The 16,297-nt window shown below is 40.0% G+C and overlaps 1 protein-coding gene across 7 annotated transcripts in view; it reads left to right on the plus strand.

The window, feature by feature from the left end:
• Positions 1-16,297, plus strand: part of INO80 (INO80 complex ATPase subunit) — a 168,468-nt gene that overhangs the window by 127,609 nt on the left and 24,562 nt on the right. For all 7 annotated transcript variants that reach the window (XM_066277063.1, XM_066277062.1, XM_066277069.1 and 4 more), the window contains 2 exons: positions 1,636-1,763; positions 11,706-11,800. In XM_066277063.1, the coding sequence (XP_066133160.1) occupies positions 1,636-1,763; positions 11,706-11,800 (223 nt within the window). The remainder of the gene's footprint in view (positions 1-1,635; positions 1,764-11,705; positions 11,801-16,297) is intronic.

The following is a 16,297-nucleotide window of genomic DNA, read 5'->3' on the forward strand; positions in this document are numbered from 1 at the left end:
CCACAGCCTCAGGGAGGGGTGGTGGAGGGAGAGATGTGGCCTGGCAGCATTCCGAAGGTGGGAAAAGGCAGGCTGCAGTGCAGAGGAGTAAACATCCAGGACCTGTGGCTTAGTAGCAAACACAGTGGCTGATGATTTGTTATGGTGCTGTCAGCACATCCGTTCTTGTTCAGTTTATACAATAATTGTGCACTTGGCAAATAGTGGCAAGAACTGAGACATGACCATTGAGAACTCTTGGATTGCTCTGCAGTTCTAAGGAAAAACCATAGGTTCAAACCCAGAAGCTAAGGATAGACAGTATCATTTTCTTAACAATTTTCTTTTTTGCTTTTATGGTTAGTTGTGTAATATCTCTAGCCTTTCGCTCTCCCTTTTTTTTTGTTCCACAGTCACTTCCACATATACTCTTAAATCTCCCAGCCCCATAACCCTCATCTCTTCCCCTCTTAATAACAGCAATTGTTCAGGGCATGTTTATGGACCAGTCTGCAAACAGGAAACTCTACTTCCTGAAATGTGATGGGAGTTGAATGATGCTGAATGGATAAGATGAAAATTTGTGAGTTAAGTATTCTTAAAAGATCTTTGACTGAAAGATTGTTTTGGTTTTTTTTTAATGGGAGGAGGAAGGAGACAGCACAAGTGAGTGAGTGAAAACAGCTTCCATTTCACAGAAACCCAAAGTCAATCTTTTTGAAAAGCTGAACAAACCCTATAGACCAGGGGTCCCCAAACTACAGCCCGCGGGCCGCATGCGGCCCCCTGAGGCCATTTATCTGGCCCCCGCTGCACTTCCGGAAGGGGCACCTCTTTCATTGGTGGTCAGTGAGAGGAGCATAGTTCCCATTGAAATACTGGTCGGTTTGTTGATTTAAATTCACTTGTTCTTTATTTTAAATATTGTATTTGTTCCCGTTTTGTTTTTTTACTTTAAAATAAGATATGTGCAGTGTGCATAGGGATTTGTTCATAGTTTTTTTTATAGTCCGGCCCTCAAACGGTCTGAGGAACAGTGAACTGGCCCCCTGTGTAAAAAGTTTGGGGACCCCTGCTATAGACCTTTTATTGAATTACAGCTTTACCAGCCCACCTATTTGAAATCATTCAGTAGGAGTTTTTGGTTTATAAAAAAAAAGGCAGAAGAGGGTATGTTTAGTTGCATTTCTTGATGTGTAAGTGTCTCTAGGGACAGGCAGGAGCAGGCCTTGTTTCTTCACATTCTTGTGCTTCCAGAAAGGAAACCACTTAGTCACAGAACTAGCAGAAACAGATATCCAGACGTAATATGGACACAGAAACAAAAGGTTTCTCAGGTTACTTACAGGTCACTTAGATGTGTACCTGCTGTCTTCTGAGTAAGAATTAGAGCAGAAAAGTGGCAGATGCCTGTGTCTGATTGAGAATTGTCAACTGAGAAGGAACCTACACATCCCACTTTCAGGATATATCTTCCCAGAGCACTATTGGATCAGAATTTAACAGTGCTTTGCATTCTTCTCTAAAGTACTTTCCTCTTCCCATGATGATAAGCATCCTGGTTGTAGTGATTTTGGCTGCATACAGCTTTGCAGTGAGTGATTTTGCTGCTTCAATTAAATACAGTTTTCCCCTTCCCCCTTTTCTTCTCCCTAGGCAAGGAGAGCCTCATCACTGACAGTGGAAAGCTGTATGCCCTTGATGTCCTGCTAACTCGGCTCAAGTCTCAAGGACATAGGGTCCTTATCTACTCCCAGATGACCAGGATGATAGACCTACTGGAGGTAGGAGAAGGAACCTTGGGACCTAGGATACCTTGATATTTAACTTATAGGAATCAGATGTTTATGACTAATATCTGTCCTGCCTAATGAGAACTCAAAACCTCTTTGTGATTTTACTGTCTGTAAAGGAAGAGAAGCGGCGCTGGCAGATGTGAGAGTATGCAAAGGATTTCTGCCTTCTTCTTATATCAGTGAAGTAAAACACCCCTACTCCCTTTCTTTACTAGGAAAGAAATTCCCTAAAATTAAAGTAGATCAGGGCCTTGGCTGGTTGGCTCAGTGGTAGAGTGTTGGCCTGGAGTGTGGATGTCTAGGTTCAATTCCCAGTCAGGTCACACAGGAGAAGCAATTATCTACTTCTTCATCCCTTCCCCCACCTCTCTTCCCCTCCTGCAGCCATGGCTCCATTGGTTCAAGTGCATCAGCCCTGGGCACTGAGGATAGCTCCGTGGAGCCTCTGCCTCAGGTGCTAAAAATAGCTGGCATGACCCCAGATGGGCTGATCATAGGCCCCAGACGGGGGTTGCTGGATGGATCCCAGTTGGGATGCATCTCTATCTCCTCTCCTCTCACTTGAAAACAATGGGAAAAAAAATAATAAAGTATAGATCAGAGCCTAAGAATTTCTTGAAAAGTCCTCTGAAATAGTATATGGAATACAAGGTTTGGGGTTACTTCTCTGTAAAAAATCAGAAAACAGCTATTCATCCTGAGTTGATGTAATAGTTTCAACTTGACTACATATTGCAGTCTCATGGGGTAACTTTACCAAATATTGATGTCTGTTCTCATCCTCAGAGATTCTTATTTAGTAAATTTGGAATGAGATCTAGGCATAGGATATTTAAAAGCTCCTAAGGTAATTCTAGTTTGCAACCAAAATTGACAACCACTGGGTTATAATGAAGGATACAGCAGTCTTACTGTACAGGCAGCTTTTCTGATGACATTCTCTCTGCTTTCTTGTTGTCTGAGTAGTTACTTCTTACTTGAGGGAGAGGAAGTCATGGACATCGAAACAGGAGAGTGAAAGTGAGGATGAATAATCACCAACCACTAGAGTAAACTTGAGTGCAAGAAGGTTGGGAAGCCACTTGGAAAGAAGCTAAAACTCCTGGATATCAGTAGTGTATAAATATTCTTATGTTTTCCTGTGGGTTTTATATATCTAAGGTTTCCTATTCTAACCCTACTACTCCAAGGAATAGTTGGTAATGAGTGGAAATTGAACCATGATTATCCCTATCTAGGAATAAGGGAGTAGGGATCATATCAGTACAGCAGAAATAAAGGGTAGCAGTAGGGAAGGATTTTTAGGTTTTTTTGGAAGCCAAGGCTGGCTTGTTGAACTTTGCAATGAGTTTATTTGAATTTGGTGGCAGGCTCTTCTTTAAATAATTGGGAAACTTTTTTTAGCAAAAGACATAAATAATATTTGAGGTTAGTTTAATCACTAAGTCTTATGTTTTATGTAGTATTTAGCCCCAGAATGCTACCAACAGGCCACACTTTCTGCTTTGTATTATAAGTAGGTTACTTATTTTTAAATGATGGAGAATGCTTGCTTAGCAGTGACTGTAAGTCACTGTAAGAGAGGTGGTTAAGCCATTGTATTTGATAAAAATCTTGACTGGGTTCAAGGTCCTAATAGTGATAATTTAAAACAAAAGGACAGCCTGCATCTTTAATGTTCTGTTAAAGCAGGTGATGCCAGCAGCCAAAACCATGAATTAACTCTCCTTCAGTAGGACTCTTTTTTTCTTTTTCATTTTTCCGAAGCTGGAAATGGGGAGGCAGTCAGACAGACTCCCACATGTGCCCGACCGGGATCTACCCAGCATGCCCGCCAGGGGGCGATGTTCTGCCCCTCTGGGGCTTCGCTCTGTTGCATCCAGAGCCATTCTAGCGCCTGAGGCAGAGGCCACAGAGCCATCCCCAGTGCCCAGGCCATCTTTGCTCCAATGGAGCCTCGGCTGCCAGAGGGGAAGAGAGAGACAGAGAGGAAGGAGAGGGGGAGGGGTGGAGAAGCAGATGGGCGCTTCTCCTGTGTGCTCTGGCCGGGAATCGAACCCGGGACTCCTGCACACCAGGCCGACGCTCTACCGCTAAGCCAACCGGCCAAGGCAGTAGGACTCTTTTTATTTAAAGATTTTATTTTTTTATTTTATGGGGTGGGGCAAGAAGTATCAACTCATAGTTGTTTCACTTTAGTTATTCATTGATTGGTTGTCATGTGTGCCTTGACTAGGCAAGCCCAGGGTTTCAAACCAGCAACCTCAGCGTTCTATGTCTACGCCTTATCCACTGCGCCACCACAGGTCAGGCCAGCGGGACTCTTTTTAGATGACGTGCACTTGCTTGTCCCAAAGAGTCAGGGAAGTATAGATGAAATAGTGATCTTACATTGCTAAGAATTACAGAAAAAGCAATATATTAAGGATTTTGTAAGGGAGGTGATGATCTTTCTTTTCTAAGGTTATATAAGAGTAATAGAGTCCTAAAAGTTGATTCATATTAAAGGAAAGTTCCAAGGGAAAGTGGACAAACCACCAAAAAAGAAGCTAACTCTAGTAGAAGAAGGTGAGTGTGGATGATTTAAATTTGATAGTGTCCTATGTTTCAGTTCCTCACCCTGTATATTGCACACTTCTAAGTACATAAACATTACTAAAATAAGTAAATCAAAGTGTGAACATGAAGTTTTTTTCAGGATGAGTGCTATAATCCTTACCTACCGCAGTCGCTTCCTATCTCTCTAATCCAGTAGGGTTTTTGGACAAGGTGGAGGGGGAGGTTGGACTTTGCGGGTAGTTTGCAAACAAGGCAGCTTGAAAACCTTCTCTAAGTATAGTTGCATATGTCTATGGGGAATTCTGAATTAGGGGAAAGCAGATTCAAAGCCTGAATTTCACAACTGTTAACATTCTTTATCCATATGTATAACATGCATCTAGGATACTAAAGCCAAAAATGTTCCAGCTGTTTTTATGTTTTACTGAAAAACTAAAATGAAACTGTTGTGTGTTTCTTAATACTATTCTAGTCTTTTTCAACAATAAATTTCCTAAAACTTTGTTTTTTCTTTTGTTGGGATTTTTGGCTATTTAATGTTATTTACCCAAATAAATCACATCCTGTATTCAAAGAGCATAGTCTTAGTATATATCTAATCATTTCATTTCTTTATCTTTTCAAAGTGTATTTGGAGATTTTTCAGTCATTTCATAATGGGATCTTTCACTGTAAACATCCATTAGAGCCATTCAGCTTTAAAGCATGACCTGGTGCATGTACCCTAAAGATCATGTTATAGAAGAGCTCTTCTGTATAGGTGCTTTTCCTTAAGTACACTTAACCTTTTCTTTAAAGAAATACCTTGACTCTTGCCTTGCTTCTTTATTTACAAAATGTTGTGATTTTTATTTGTGTGTTAGATTTTCTTTTTTAACATTTCTTTTGGGGTTTTTTTTTTCCTTTGACTTCCTGTACCCTGTGTGTCAGGGAGGGAAAGAAAAGCTTTCAGTAGGGTCAGAGTGAGAAACTCTCCAGGCCTTGAAGCTGTCCTGTGGAGCGTGTCAGCATTGTCTTTCATGCAGTAGCCTTTGGCAGGGGCACTGTGTGTGTGTGCTTTATAGCTTTGGCCATCTGACTGTTTCTTGAGACTCAGAAGAACTAGAAGACAGTAATTCACAGAAATTTCCATTTTTTGAGAAATACTAGTTCTGGGCACTTAGCATTTGCTCAGTATTTTCTAAAGTGATTGATAACCTCCTTCACTTAGGCAAAAATCTGACTTCAATTTAAATTTCTTGTGAATATATCAGATCTTCTTCCAAATAGAATTCTGTATTCTGAAATGTTGTCTCCTTTCCCATGGTATCCATAATAGTATTTCTGGATAGGGATAAAAAAGAGACTGCTTAATATCCAAAGCCAAGAATTTTCAGTGTGCCACGGGCAGAAGTTAAGAACATAAATAGAGGAGGATATGATAGATCACTAAATGTAATATTATGGGTTTATATTTGCTAAGTCATCTATAGGATCTTGGCTGGTAAGGGTACTATGGAAACAGATACAGCCCATGTGCAATGGGGATGGTGGTGTTCAACTGGATGTCAGAAAAACTTTTCCTACCACCATCATTTTCATTCTAGTTTGGGATTTTGCAGAGAGCTTTTTAACTCCATACATGTGACTTACATTATCTCTGGGTCGTCTCTTTTGAGACTCATTCCTATTGCATCAAGCAACTGAGTCTGTAGTTTAAGGAAATAAGCCTCAGTATTTTCTATGCAATACAATAGAAGTACTTGGAAAGGGTCAGCCAACTGGTGCTGTATGTGGTGTGATTGTTAAGTACTAAAACCCAGACAAATCTTGAATTACACCAACATATGAAAACAGTACAACTCAGAACTAAATCCAGATAATCCATAGCTAATAATGACATTTGAGAGACTGGGTTGTATAACTTGCCCAGTCAGCAGGTACATTACTAGGGAAGGATTCATCCTGGCCAGACGTTCTATTGTTTATGAGCTGGCTTCTCATAAATGTAACTTCAAGTTACCTTTGGGAACTGTGATTCTGAACACACTGGAAAGCTGGATATTCTAAAATTGTCCCATGGAATGTAAAGCAAATTGGAGTCACTGTTGACTAACATTTCATTAGGTCTTAAGAATAAAGGACATGTGTTACAGTCATCCTATATTCTGTTTAGCTGATTTCTTTTTCATGCCAACTATGAGTAAGGCATTGTGCTAGGCAGATGTAACTATCAGTTCAATGTGGTCTTTGACTGCAAGGACTGTATCTAGTGTGTGTGTATGTTTATTACAAACTCAAATAACTGTCAAGTGTACCCTGATACTGATGCAAAAAATGAAGCATAAACTGCTGAACATAGCAGGAGGGATACATTTATTTCTAAAGGGGTCACTTGAGGAAGGTTTTACGTAGTCAGTGAACTTAACTTAAATAGAACTGAACTTAAATAGAATTTCAGCCATCAAGGAGGAGGGCATTCCAGACTAAGGAAGCCAGATGTAAAAAGGCAGGGATGAGGAAGTAGAAGACATTTGAGGGAGGTGTGACTGCAGCAAGTGGTTTAGGAGGAAAAGAAATAACACAAGTAGTTTGAAGTCAGATTATGGTGGGCCCATGAATGCCTTGTGATTAGTTCTCACTTCAAAGGACTCTGTGTTAGATATAGGAGGGATGGCTGCCATATTTCATTCACTTGGTGCAACTTACCTGGACAACAGAGAGGTTGTAATAGATGTTGAGAGGAGTCTCACTTTTTGGTGGAGTTCGATCCCAACAATGGAAAAGGGCATGTCTAGGAAAATAGTTATGCCACATCTGCAGGTTTGTGGATCATACTGAGTCTTTCCCCAAAAAATGGTTTATGAAAGTGAAATTGCATTAAAGCGAATGTCAGAGGCAACTTTAAAATGAAAAGGAAGTCTCAGAATGGAAGTTCATGTTATAGACATATAAACATTTTCTTTTATTTTTTCAAGTGCCCAATTATCCTTTCTTTATTTGACAATGGATGAAGGTTATGGACAGAATATATTAAGAACCTTATGAGGCTTCTCTCCCCATCCCACCCTCTTTTATTCCCTAGTGTTGGTGTGCTTCTGTTTCATTTGAGAAGCAATAGAGGGGTTAAGCCAAAGACTCTGGAACCAGTCTACCTGAGTTCCAATCCTAGCTCCATTACTGCCTTTGTCACTTTACAGACCTTACTTAACATCTGTAAAATTGGAGTAACAGTAATAACACCTACCTTTGAAGGCTATGGTGAGGATTAGATAGGCAAACTCAGGTAAAATACATAGAATAATGATTGTCACTTAGTAAATGTTCAATAAATGCTGGCCATCATCATTATCACTACTACTTCAAGATGAACCTAGTCCCTCTGTATTACACCATTGAGTATGTGAATGTTTGCTTTTATTTGGTATCTTTTAAGGAGTTAGAGGCACTTGCTTAACCTATATTTTGAGTTATCCTAACACTTCTGTTTCCTTGCCACTGCTATAAAAAGTAGGACTTATGGATGTGGTCCAGAACTGAGCTGTCTTCTCAACTTGTAGTCTACGGTGGTGGTTTTCAAACTGGTGGAGTAGGTTAGAGGGTAGGAGACCTAAATAGAAATTAAGCAGGTGGGGACCTGAACTCCCTACCCTTCTTCACCAACCAGAATAGTAATGCTTCTTATCTATTTTATATTAGAGGGCTTTCCTATAAGATTTTGCTTGAAAATAATGTTTCAGTGCTTTAAAAATAGCATAAGAATATGTTATACAACAGTGTTTCTCAAACTTAAATGTACTTACAAGGCACACATGTTAAAATGCAAATTCTGATTCACTAGGTTATGGATGTTACCCCTCTATTCTGCATTTCTAACAAACTTCAGGTGTTGCCAGTGCTGCTCATCTGAGGGCCATCCTTGAAATAGTAAGATTCTAACAGACCCTGCTTTGCCTTTTCTCTGTAGTGCTTGTTCTTAACTGCAGATGCAAGGTATCTATTGTAGTCATCTTTGGAGCTTTTCAACAATAAACTGGTCCAGGCCCTAGCCCAGACCGACAGAATCCCTGGGGTGGGTCTATGCACAGGTATTTTTAATCCTGGTTGAGAACCACCACTCAAATGCCAAGAGTACACTTGTCCACAACCCCTTTGACTTCTTCAGTGATTTTTTAAAAAATAGTATCTACTAGACTATAGGTCTCAAGACTTCTTAAATGTTAAAAGCCATAATTTTTATTTTATTAGTTTAATTGTATTAGAGATTACTGTAGTTATTGATCCACATGAATCCACTTGGGAGTACTGGTTGTTGCTTTTTTAAGGAGGATACTAAATTATGAGACCTCTGGGAGAGGAAGAAAGTCTACATTTGGTGTCTCTCTTTGCTACTCTAAGTGGAGCTAAAGGAATTCTTGGGACAAGACTCCAGGAAATTTAATTATTCTGGTGATTATTTTCTAAGCCTCTCAAAAGCGGACTTGAGTGAGAGATACCCTTGGTTTCTGCAGGGTACCTAATGTAAGGAAGGACTGGATAATGGTTGGTCTTTCTGTCCCATCAGCCCTCATTAATGTACAGGAGTAATAAGCATAACACAGTTCCTATAAACCACAGTAAAGTCAACCAGCAAGTGGTAACCATCCAGCAGTGGTCCTCAGACATGTGAATGTACCACAGTGAGTTGAGGAATGACTGGGAACATTGTGCTATCTTATTTTCTAACTAACCAGACTCAGTTGCTGGCTGTGAAAAGAATGTATTGCCCTGGGTGGCTGGTTCAGTAGATAGAGCGTCGGCCTGGCGTATGGACGTCCCAGGTTCGATCCCTGGTCAGGGCACACAGGAGAAGAGACATCTGCTTCTCTCTCCTGCCCTCTCCCCCTTCTCTCCCTCTTTGTCTCAGGCAGCCAGTGGCTCGGTTGGTCCAAGATGGGAGTTGCCGGGTGGATCCCAGTCGGGGCACATGCAGGAGTCTGTCTCACTATCTCTCCTCATCTCACTTTAAAAAATATGTGTATATATATATGTTAAGCAAGACTCTTAAAGTTGAATCTTAGAAAACCTTTTGATGTTTTTATTAAGGTAGATATTTTTAGATCAATTTTTAAAATACATTTTCAAAAGTACATTGAGAACTATCAAATCATTTGTTAGAATTTGTGTTTTTATTTTAACAAAATAGAATTGAATTGTGTGCTAAGTCATTAGATGTTTTTAGGATTATAGGAAAACTGAACTAGGAATAAGAATAGGCACAGGGCCCTGGCCAGATAGCAAAATTGGTTAGAGCATTATCCCAAAGTGCAGAGGTTGCTGGTTCAATCCCTGGTCAGGGCACATACAGGAACAGTACAATGTTCCTGTCCCTCTCTGTCTCTCTCTCTCTCCCTTCCTCTGTTGCTGAAATCAATAAATTAAAAAAAAAAAAATAGGCACAGGTTTTTAAAATTTACAGAAGAAATTAGGTATTTCTTTTCAGATAAACATTTGATTAAGTATCTTTTCTAAACAGTCTAAACTTTGAGAGACAGCTAGAATAACTTTGGTATAACCAGAATTTGTGAATGAAAGAAATATTAAATTGCTTTTTTAGCTCAGTCTTTATCTTTTTAGCTGTTTTTCTGTGGCTTGGCATGAGAATGTAGACATTCCTCTATTCTGCTTTTAATTTCTTTTTCCATGTCCATTTACTTGTTTTGAAGCTATCTGCTGAAATAGGATCTAAACTCATTTAAATCTGAAATCCCACTACTCTCCTGAGTGGGAAAGCACAGGCTTAAGCAGTAAGCAGAAAAGATTCGCTTTTGTTGCCTTAGTAACAGGCTGTCTATAATCAGTGTTGGTTTGATTATGGTCTAGGATTAATATATATCTCTGGCATTGTGCTAACCTTGATATATAAATGATGTGAACAGCAAGATCTACAGAAGACTCATTCATTCAGTGTTCTCACTGAGGTTAGAAGTTCTGGTTTAAAAGGCAAAACAGTGTCTTACAAGAAGCCCACCTTTTGGTTAAAGTCCCAGTTTGTAGGATGTCTGTCTGTGTAGTCTCATTACTTTGTTGGTCTGGATGGCAGCATTCCCCGCCTTCATCATTTTTTATTTTCTTTCCTGAATTTCACCTTATCTAAAACCCCCCTACTTGTCTGTCCTTAACCCCATTCCATTATAGGGTTATACCTCTAAATGTGAACATGAATATTTTTTGCCCCTCTTTGATTATCAGAGTCCTTAGAGAACTAGCTGAAGACAGAAAGAAATAGTAAAAATATATATATATTTATACATAGATAAAACAGAGTGAAGAGGTGTACCTTAATGAACATTGTCTACCAGCTCCACTTCACAGTTACCCTAGCCAGAGACCTCTGCCAAGACATGAAGGAGCTCTAAGAGTAGGCTGCCACATAACTGCACCAGCTGTGCCAAACGGTAGCAGCCTTGTGTGCTGAAAAACCCAGCCAGCTCTAAGGAGCTGTGTATGAGAATCTGGTCATAAAAGAACATTTGACCACAGAAAAGTAATTAACATATACATCTCCCAAATGTAGAAATGGTTAGTTTTTTTCAATAAGGAGAAGTTACTTTAGAACCAAAATGACTGTTTTATGGTGTTTCTTGTAAGTAGGCATCTGTGTTGAATTTTTATAATAGTTTCTGTACAAATGGACTTCTTGAATTGTAATCCAGTAATCAGGAGTAAAGAAAGAGGAAATCAGTGCTCATTTGGATGTCATCTGTAAGAATAATTGCAATTTCTAAGAATGCAGATAGGCCCTCTTCCATTGTATCTCTTGAAGTCTCTTCTCTATACTTAAAAGCTGTGATTCGTCTTACACATGATATTAGGAACATTCTCTGCTATAGAAAGTTACCTTGTCTTCTCTTCACTCTGATGCTTCGGCCTCAACAGTGATGCATTTTCTGCTGGAAAAGGAAGTTTAGGCTGTAAATTCAAGGACTTTAGTCAGCAAGGGTTTGCTGGGAGAAACCCTCTGGGCAAGTGCTTTTTACTGAAAGAAAACTAGATAGTCTATCTGTGAGAAACATCTGGCTGGTGACTGAAAAGCCATTTTGGTTTGGAGATTTCATTTTGTTTATTTGTTTGTTTTTTGTTTTTTCTGAAACCTATAGATATCTACAGAAATAAGATTAGTTTCCAAGTTGAAATTGAGGGTGGTTGTAGTCTTCAGATTACCCTCAATTTTTCCACACTGGCAGCACACCCATTTACAAATTAAATTCCTGTACTTTTGAGATTGCTTTCTCCTCATTCTGGATGTAATGACTTGCCTGCTGTATGGATGAGGCAGAAGGTGGGTAGATGCTTGTGGGAACTGGAATACAGTTATTTGCATCAGACTGATTATTTACTCTTGATTGGCAGGAATATATGGTTTACAGGAAGCATACCTATATGAGGCTTGATGGCTCATCAAAGATCTCGGAGAGGCGGGACATGGTTGCTGATTTTCAGAACAGGTAATTTTAATAGGAATTAACAAAAATCCTCATTTTGGTTTTTCTCTAGTGCTTGAGATAGTGAGTTTAAAAGAAATACCAATACTTTTAAGATTAAGTGATCATAGTAGTTCCTGCCATTTTAAGAAGTAGCTAAATCTGCTTATAGCAGCTCAGATCTTTGTGAGAGAGAAGAAATGAATACTTGGTAATTATTGTGTTTCAAATCTGCTTTCTTACCTAATTGGTGCTAATTTCTTTGGGCGATAGAAGTAATGATTTCTGAGTATGGAGTAAAACCCTCCTCTATGTGAATAATATATATGTAGAAAAAGTTCACAAGGCGATATTCCTAAATGTTAACAGTGCCTGCCTCTGGGTCTTAACTTTTATACTTGATTTTAGTTTGTTTTTGCTTATGTGTTTCACTTTGTATGAGTTTTTTAAAAATACCTTCCTTTTTCCTGCTTTTGCTTCAGCGCTATAGTATACAGTGCAGCGTGACAACTTGTAGTCGTGTGCAATCTAGTTAGTTGGCAGCTCTCAGTTACAGTACTCCTACCTGATAATGAGCCTATGAAATTTCAAATACTGCCTGCTAGATACTGATGGCTTACGGGGCCATAATTATCCTAAGTGCAGGTTCTCAGTGTAATAAGCAGAGTCGGGTTACTGCTCTCTCCAAGGAGAAAGCCAAGCTTTGCTAGTGACAGGTCTGCTAAATTCCACTCTTTATTTTCTTCCTTAAACCTGGAGAACTAAGGAATAGAGTAGATCTTAATGTTCTAGAAATCTGAACATTCTGAATTTTTGGCCTTTAATTGCATAATCCGTTAATATTTACTTTAGAGTTCTTGGGAAGAAAATTAAGCACATAGCTATTGTACTTAGGTTACAATTTAAAAAAATTTTTTTTTTAGTTTTAATGCATAGCTTACTTCAAATGTAAAATAATTTAGTATAAAACAAATCCATAGTTCAACATAAAATGTCCTCTATGAGCCTGACCTGTGGTGGCGCAGTGGGATAAAGCGTCGACCTGGAACACTGAGGTCGCCGGTTCGAAACCTTGGGCTTGCCTGGTCAAGGCACATATGGGAGTTGATGCTTCCTGCTCCTCCCCCTTCTCTCTCTCTCTCTGTCTCTCTCTCTCACTCCTCTCTCTCTAAAAAAAATCAATCAATAAAATATTTAAAAAAAAAAAAAAAAAAAAAAAGAAAATAAATTATTAAAAAAAAAAAAAAAATGTCCTCTATGACATTTTTTTTTTTTTTGCTATTGCACAATCCTTTACAATAGAGCACAGGTAAGGAAATATTTCCTGACATTTTGGTTAACAGTGTATATTCAGGACAGTAACTTCTTAGCTGAAACTATACATCTGAATTTAGGTGGCTATTTGACCAACAGTGGAGGGGAAGATCTGCTTTGGACCTATTTCAGTTTGTAACCTTGCATCAACTGTGTACATAGCCTTAGATTTTCACCTAGCAGAAGCTATTAGCAGATTTTTATTTATTTATTTTTTAAGTGAGAGGACTGGAGACAGAGAGACAGACTCCCACATGTGCCCTGACGGAGATCCACCAGACAAGCCCCCTACAGGTGATGCTCTGCCCATCTAGGGCCATTGCGGGGCAACCGCACTATTTTTAGCCCCTGACGCGAGGCTCCAGGGAGCCATCCTCAGTGCCCTGGGCCAACTTGCTGGAACTAACTGAAGCATGGCTATGGGAGGGGAAGACAGAGAGAAGGAGGAACGGGAGGGGTGGAAAAGCAGATGATCACTTCTGTGTGCCCTGACCAGGAATCAAACTCAGGACATCCACATGCCAGGCCGAAGCTCTACCATTGAGCCAACTGGCCAGGGCCTGTCCGCAGATTTTTAAATTGATTATTTGAGACATGTATAAGCCTCCTAGCCCCACCACGTTGTTTGCCCTCCCAAAAAAAGTCTACTAGCTGATCTTCATCTTTTCATGATTCTGATGAATCACAGATGATTCTGAAATCAAATGAAACATATCTACTGTGTCCTTACCTACTCCAGCCTAAAAGCACTAACAGACAAGAATCTTACAGGCCCTGGCCAGTTGGCTCAGCGGTAGAGCGTCGGCCTGGCGTGCGGGGGACCCGGGTTTGATTCCCGGCCAGGGCACATAGGAGAAGCGCCCATTTGCTTCTCCACCCCCACCCCCTCCTTCCTCTCTGTCTCTCTCTTCCCCTCCCGCAGCCAAGGCTCCATTGGAGCAAAGATGGCCCGGGCGCTGGGGATGGCTCCTTGGCCTCTGCCCCAGGCGCTAGAGTGGCTCTGGTCGCGGCAGAGTGGCTCTGGTCGCGGCAGAGTGACGCCCCGGAGGGGCAGAGCATCGCCCCCTGGTGGGCAGAGCGTCGCCCCTGGTGGGCGTGCCGGGTGGATCCCGGTTGGGCGCATGCGGGAGTCTGTCTTGACTGTCTCTCCCCGTTTCCAGCTTCAGAAAAATACAAAAAAAAAAAAAAAAGAATCTTACATATAGCCTGACCACTGGTGGCACAGTGGATAGAGTGTCAACCTGGGATGCTAAGATCCCAGGTTCAAAACCCAGAGGTTGCTGGCTTGAGCATGGTATCTCTGGCTTGACTGTGGGATCTTCAACATCCTGTGATTGCTGCCTTGAGCCCAAAGGTTGCTGGTTTGAAGCCTAAGGTTTCTGGCTTCAGCAGGGGTCACTGACTCAGTTGAAGCGCCCTGGTCAAGGTACATATGAGAAAGCAATCAATGAACAACTAAAGTGCCACAACTATGAGTTGATGTTTCTCATCTCTCTCCTTTCCTGCCTTTCTCTTTCTCTCTCACTAAAAAATGAATCTTATGTACAACATCTATAAACTTTGTTTTTCCCAAGGAAACAGGCATGCCAGCACCTCTGTGAAGTGGGCACACTGGTATGAAGTGGCATGAGTTGTTAAAAGAAATGCCATTAAATAATGGGTATTTCACCTGCTACTATTTGCATTTATTTTCCACTAATATGTTTGATATTATACCTTTGAGGATCTCATTAACAAAATTATTTTTTTCTGGTAATAACTGGCATCATAATGTTATAATAAAATACCTATTGAGGAAAATTTGAGAAATATTTAATGAAGAAAATAAAATTCACCCACAATCCCATTACTAGTAACATTTTAGAGTATCCGTCTAGTTTTGTTTTGTTTTTTTAGCAAGAGACAGACAGACAGACAGGGACAGACAGGAAGGGAGAGAGATGAGAAGCATCAATTCTTCATTGCAGCACTTCAGTTGCTCATTGATTGCTTTCTCATATGTGCCTTTACTGGGGGGTTCCAGCTAAGCCAGCGACCATGGGGTCTCTGATCCCAAGCTCAAGCTGGTGAATCTGTGCTGAAGCCAAATTAGCCCATGCTCAAGCTGGCGACCTCAGGGTTTCATAGTTGTTACTTCTCATATGTGCTTTAACCAGGCAAGCCCAGGGTTTTGAACCCACGACCTCAGCATTCCAGGCCAACACTCTATCCACTGTGCCACCACAAGTCAAGGCCCTCTAATCTTTAATGTGTATGTGTGTGGTTATATTTACATGTTGATACCATGTTATAGATATGATTGTGTGTCCTGATTTCTTCTACTTACTATATCATAAACATTTTGTGTGAGTGAATATCTTTGTTTATAAAGCTTTTGTCAGCATCTTAGATTATTAATATAGATTCAAACAAGGTAAATCACACTGAGTGAAGGGATATGAACATTTAAGACTGTGCATATTGTCAGGTTGCTTTGTAGAAACTTCTAGTGATTTGAGTTTCTGAGTTGTAGAGCTATAGCTGTTTTCTGGTTGACCCACTTCCCAGAAAACTGGACTATGAGATGCAGAGCTCAGTATATTTTAGTGACCCTTTAGTGGGAAAAAAATCAGTAGCTATATCTAATTAATAGTTCCTAAAATCTTTTTTTTAACAGTATATTTCTTTTAATTTTTATTTATTGATTTTTATAGAGGGGGAGAGAAACACCGTTTGTTGCTCTGCCCATTCATGCATTCACCATTTGCTTGTGTGCACCCTGATCAGAGATCAGGTCCACAACTTTGGCATGGACACTGCTCTAACCAACTGACCTACCTGGCCAGTGTTCTCCGAAAATCTTTTATTTAACTTGTGAAGCAGTAATTTGGGTAATCCCAGCAGCACACAATAGTTTTTAAAAGCTTAGCTCCAAAAGAGTAGAATATTTTTACCATTGAATTGTAATACTCTTTATGTAGTGAATACCTTATTTTACACAGCTTCTCTGGGAAACCTCACTTGACCTTTCAACCCTACACCTGAGAATTACTTAGGGAGCAGTGTTTTTTAGTTTTTAGAGTCAACATCTGAATAACCATTACTTTAATACCCTGCATCTAATATTAGTCAAACTAACATCTCCTTTCCTGCCTACATTATGAGCTAAATGATTAGAGTTGGGATTATGGCTAAGAACTAATTTCCTATATCTCGTGTGAAGAAATG

The sequence above is a fragment of the Saccopteryx bilineata genome, chromosome 4, assembly GCF_036850765.1.
Source record: "Saccopteryx bilineata isolate mSacBil1 chromosome 4, mSacBil1_pri_phased_curated, whole genome shotgun sequence".
Classification (NCBI taxonomy): domain Eukaryota; kingdom Metazoa; phylum Chordata; class Mammalia; order Chiroptera; family Emballonuridae; genus Saccopteryx; species Saccopteryx bilineata.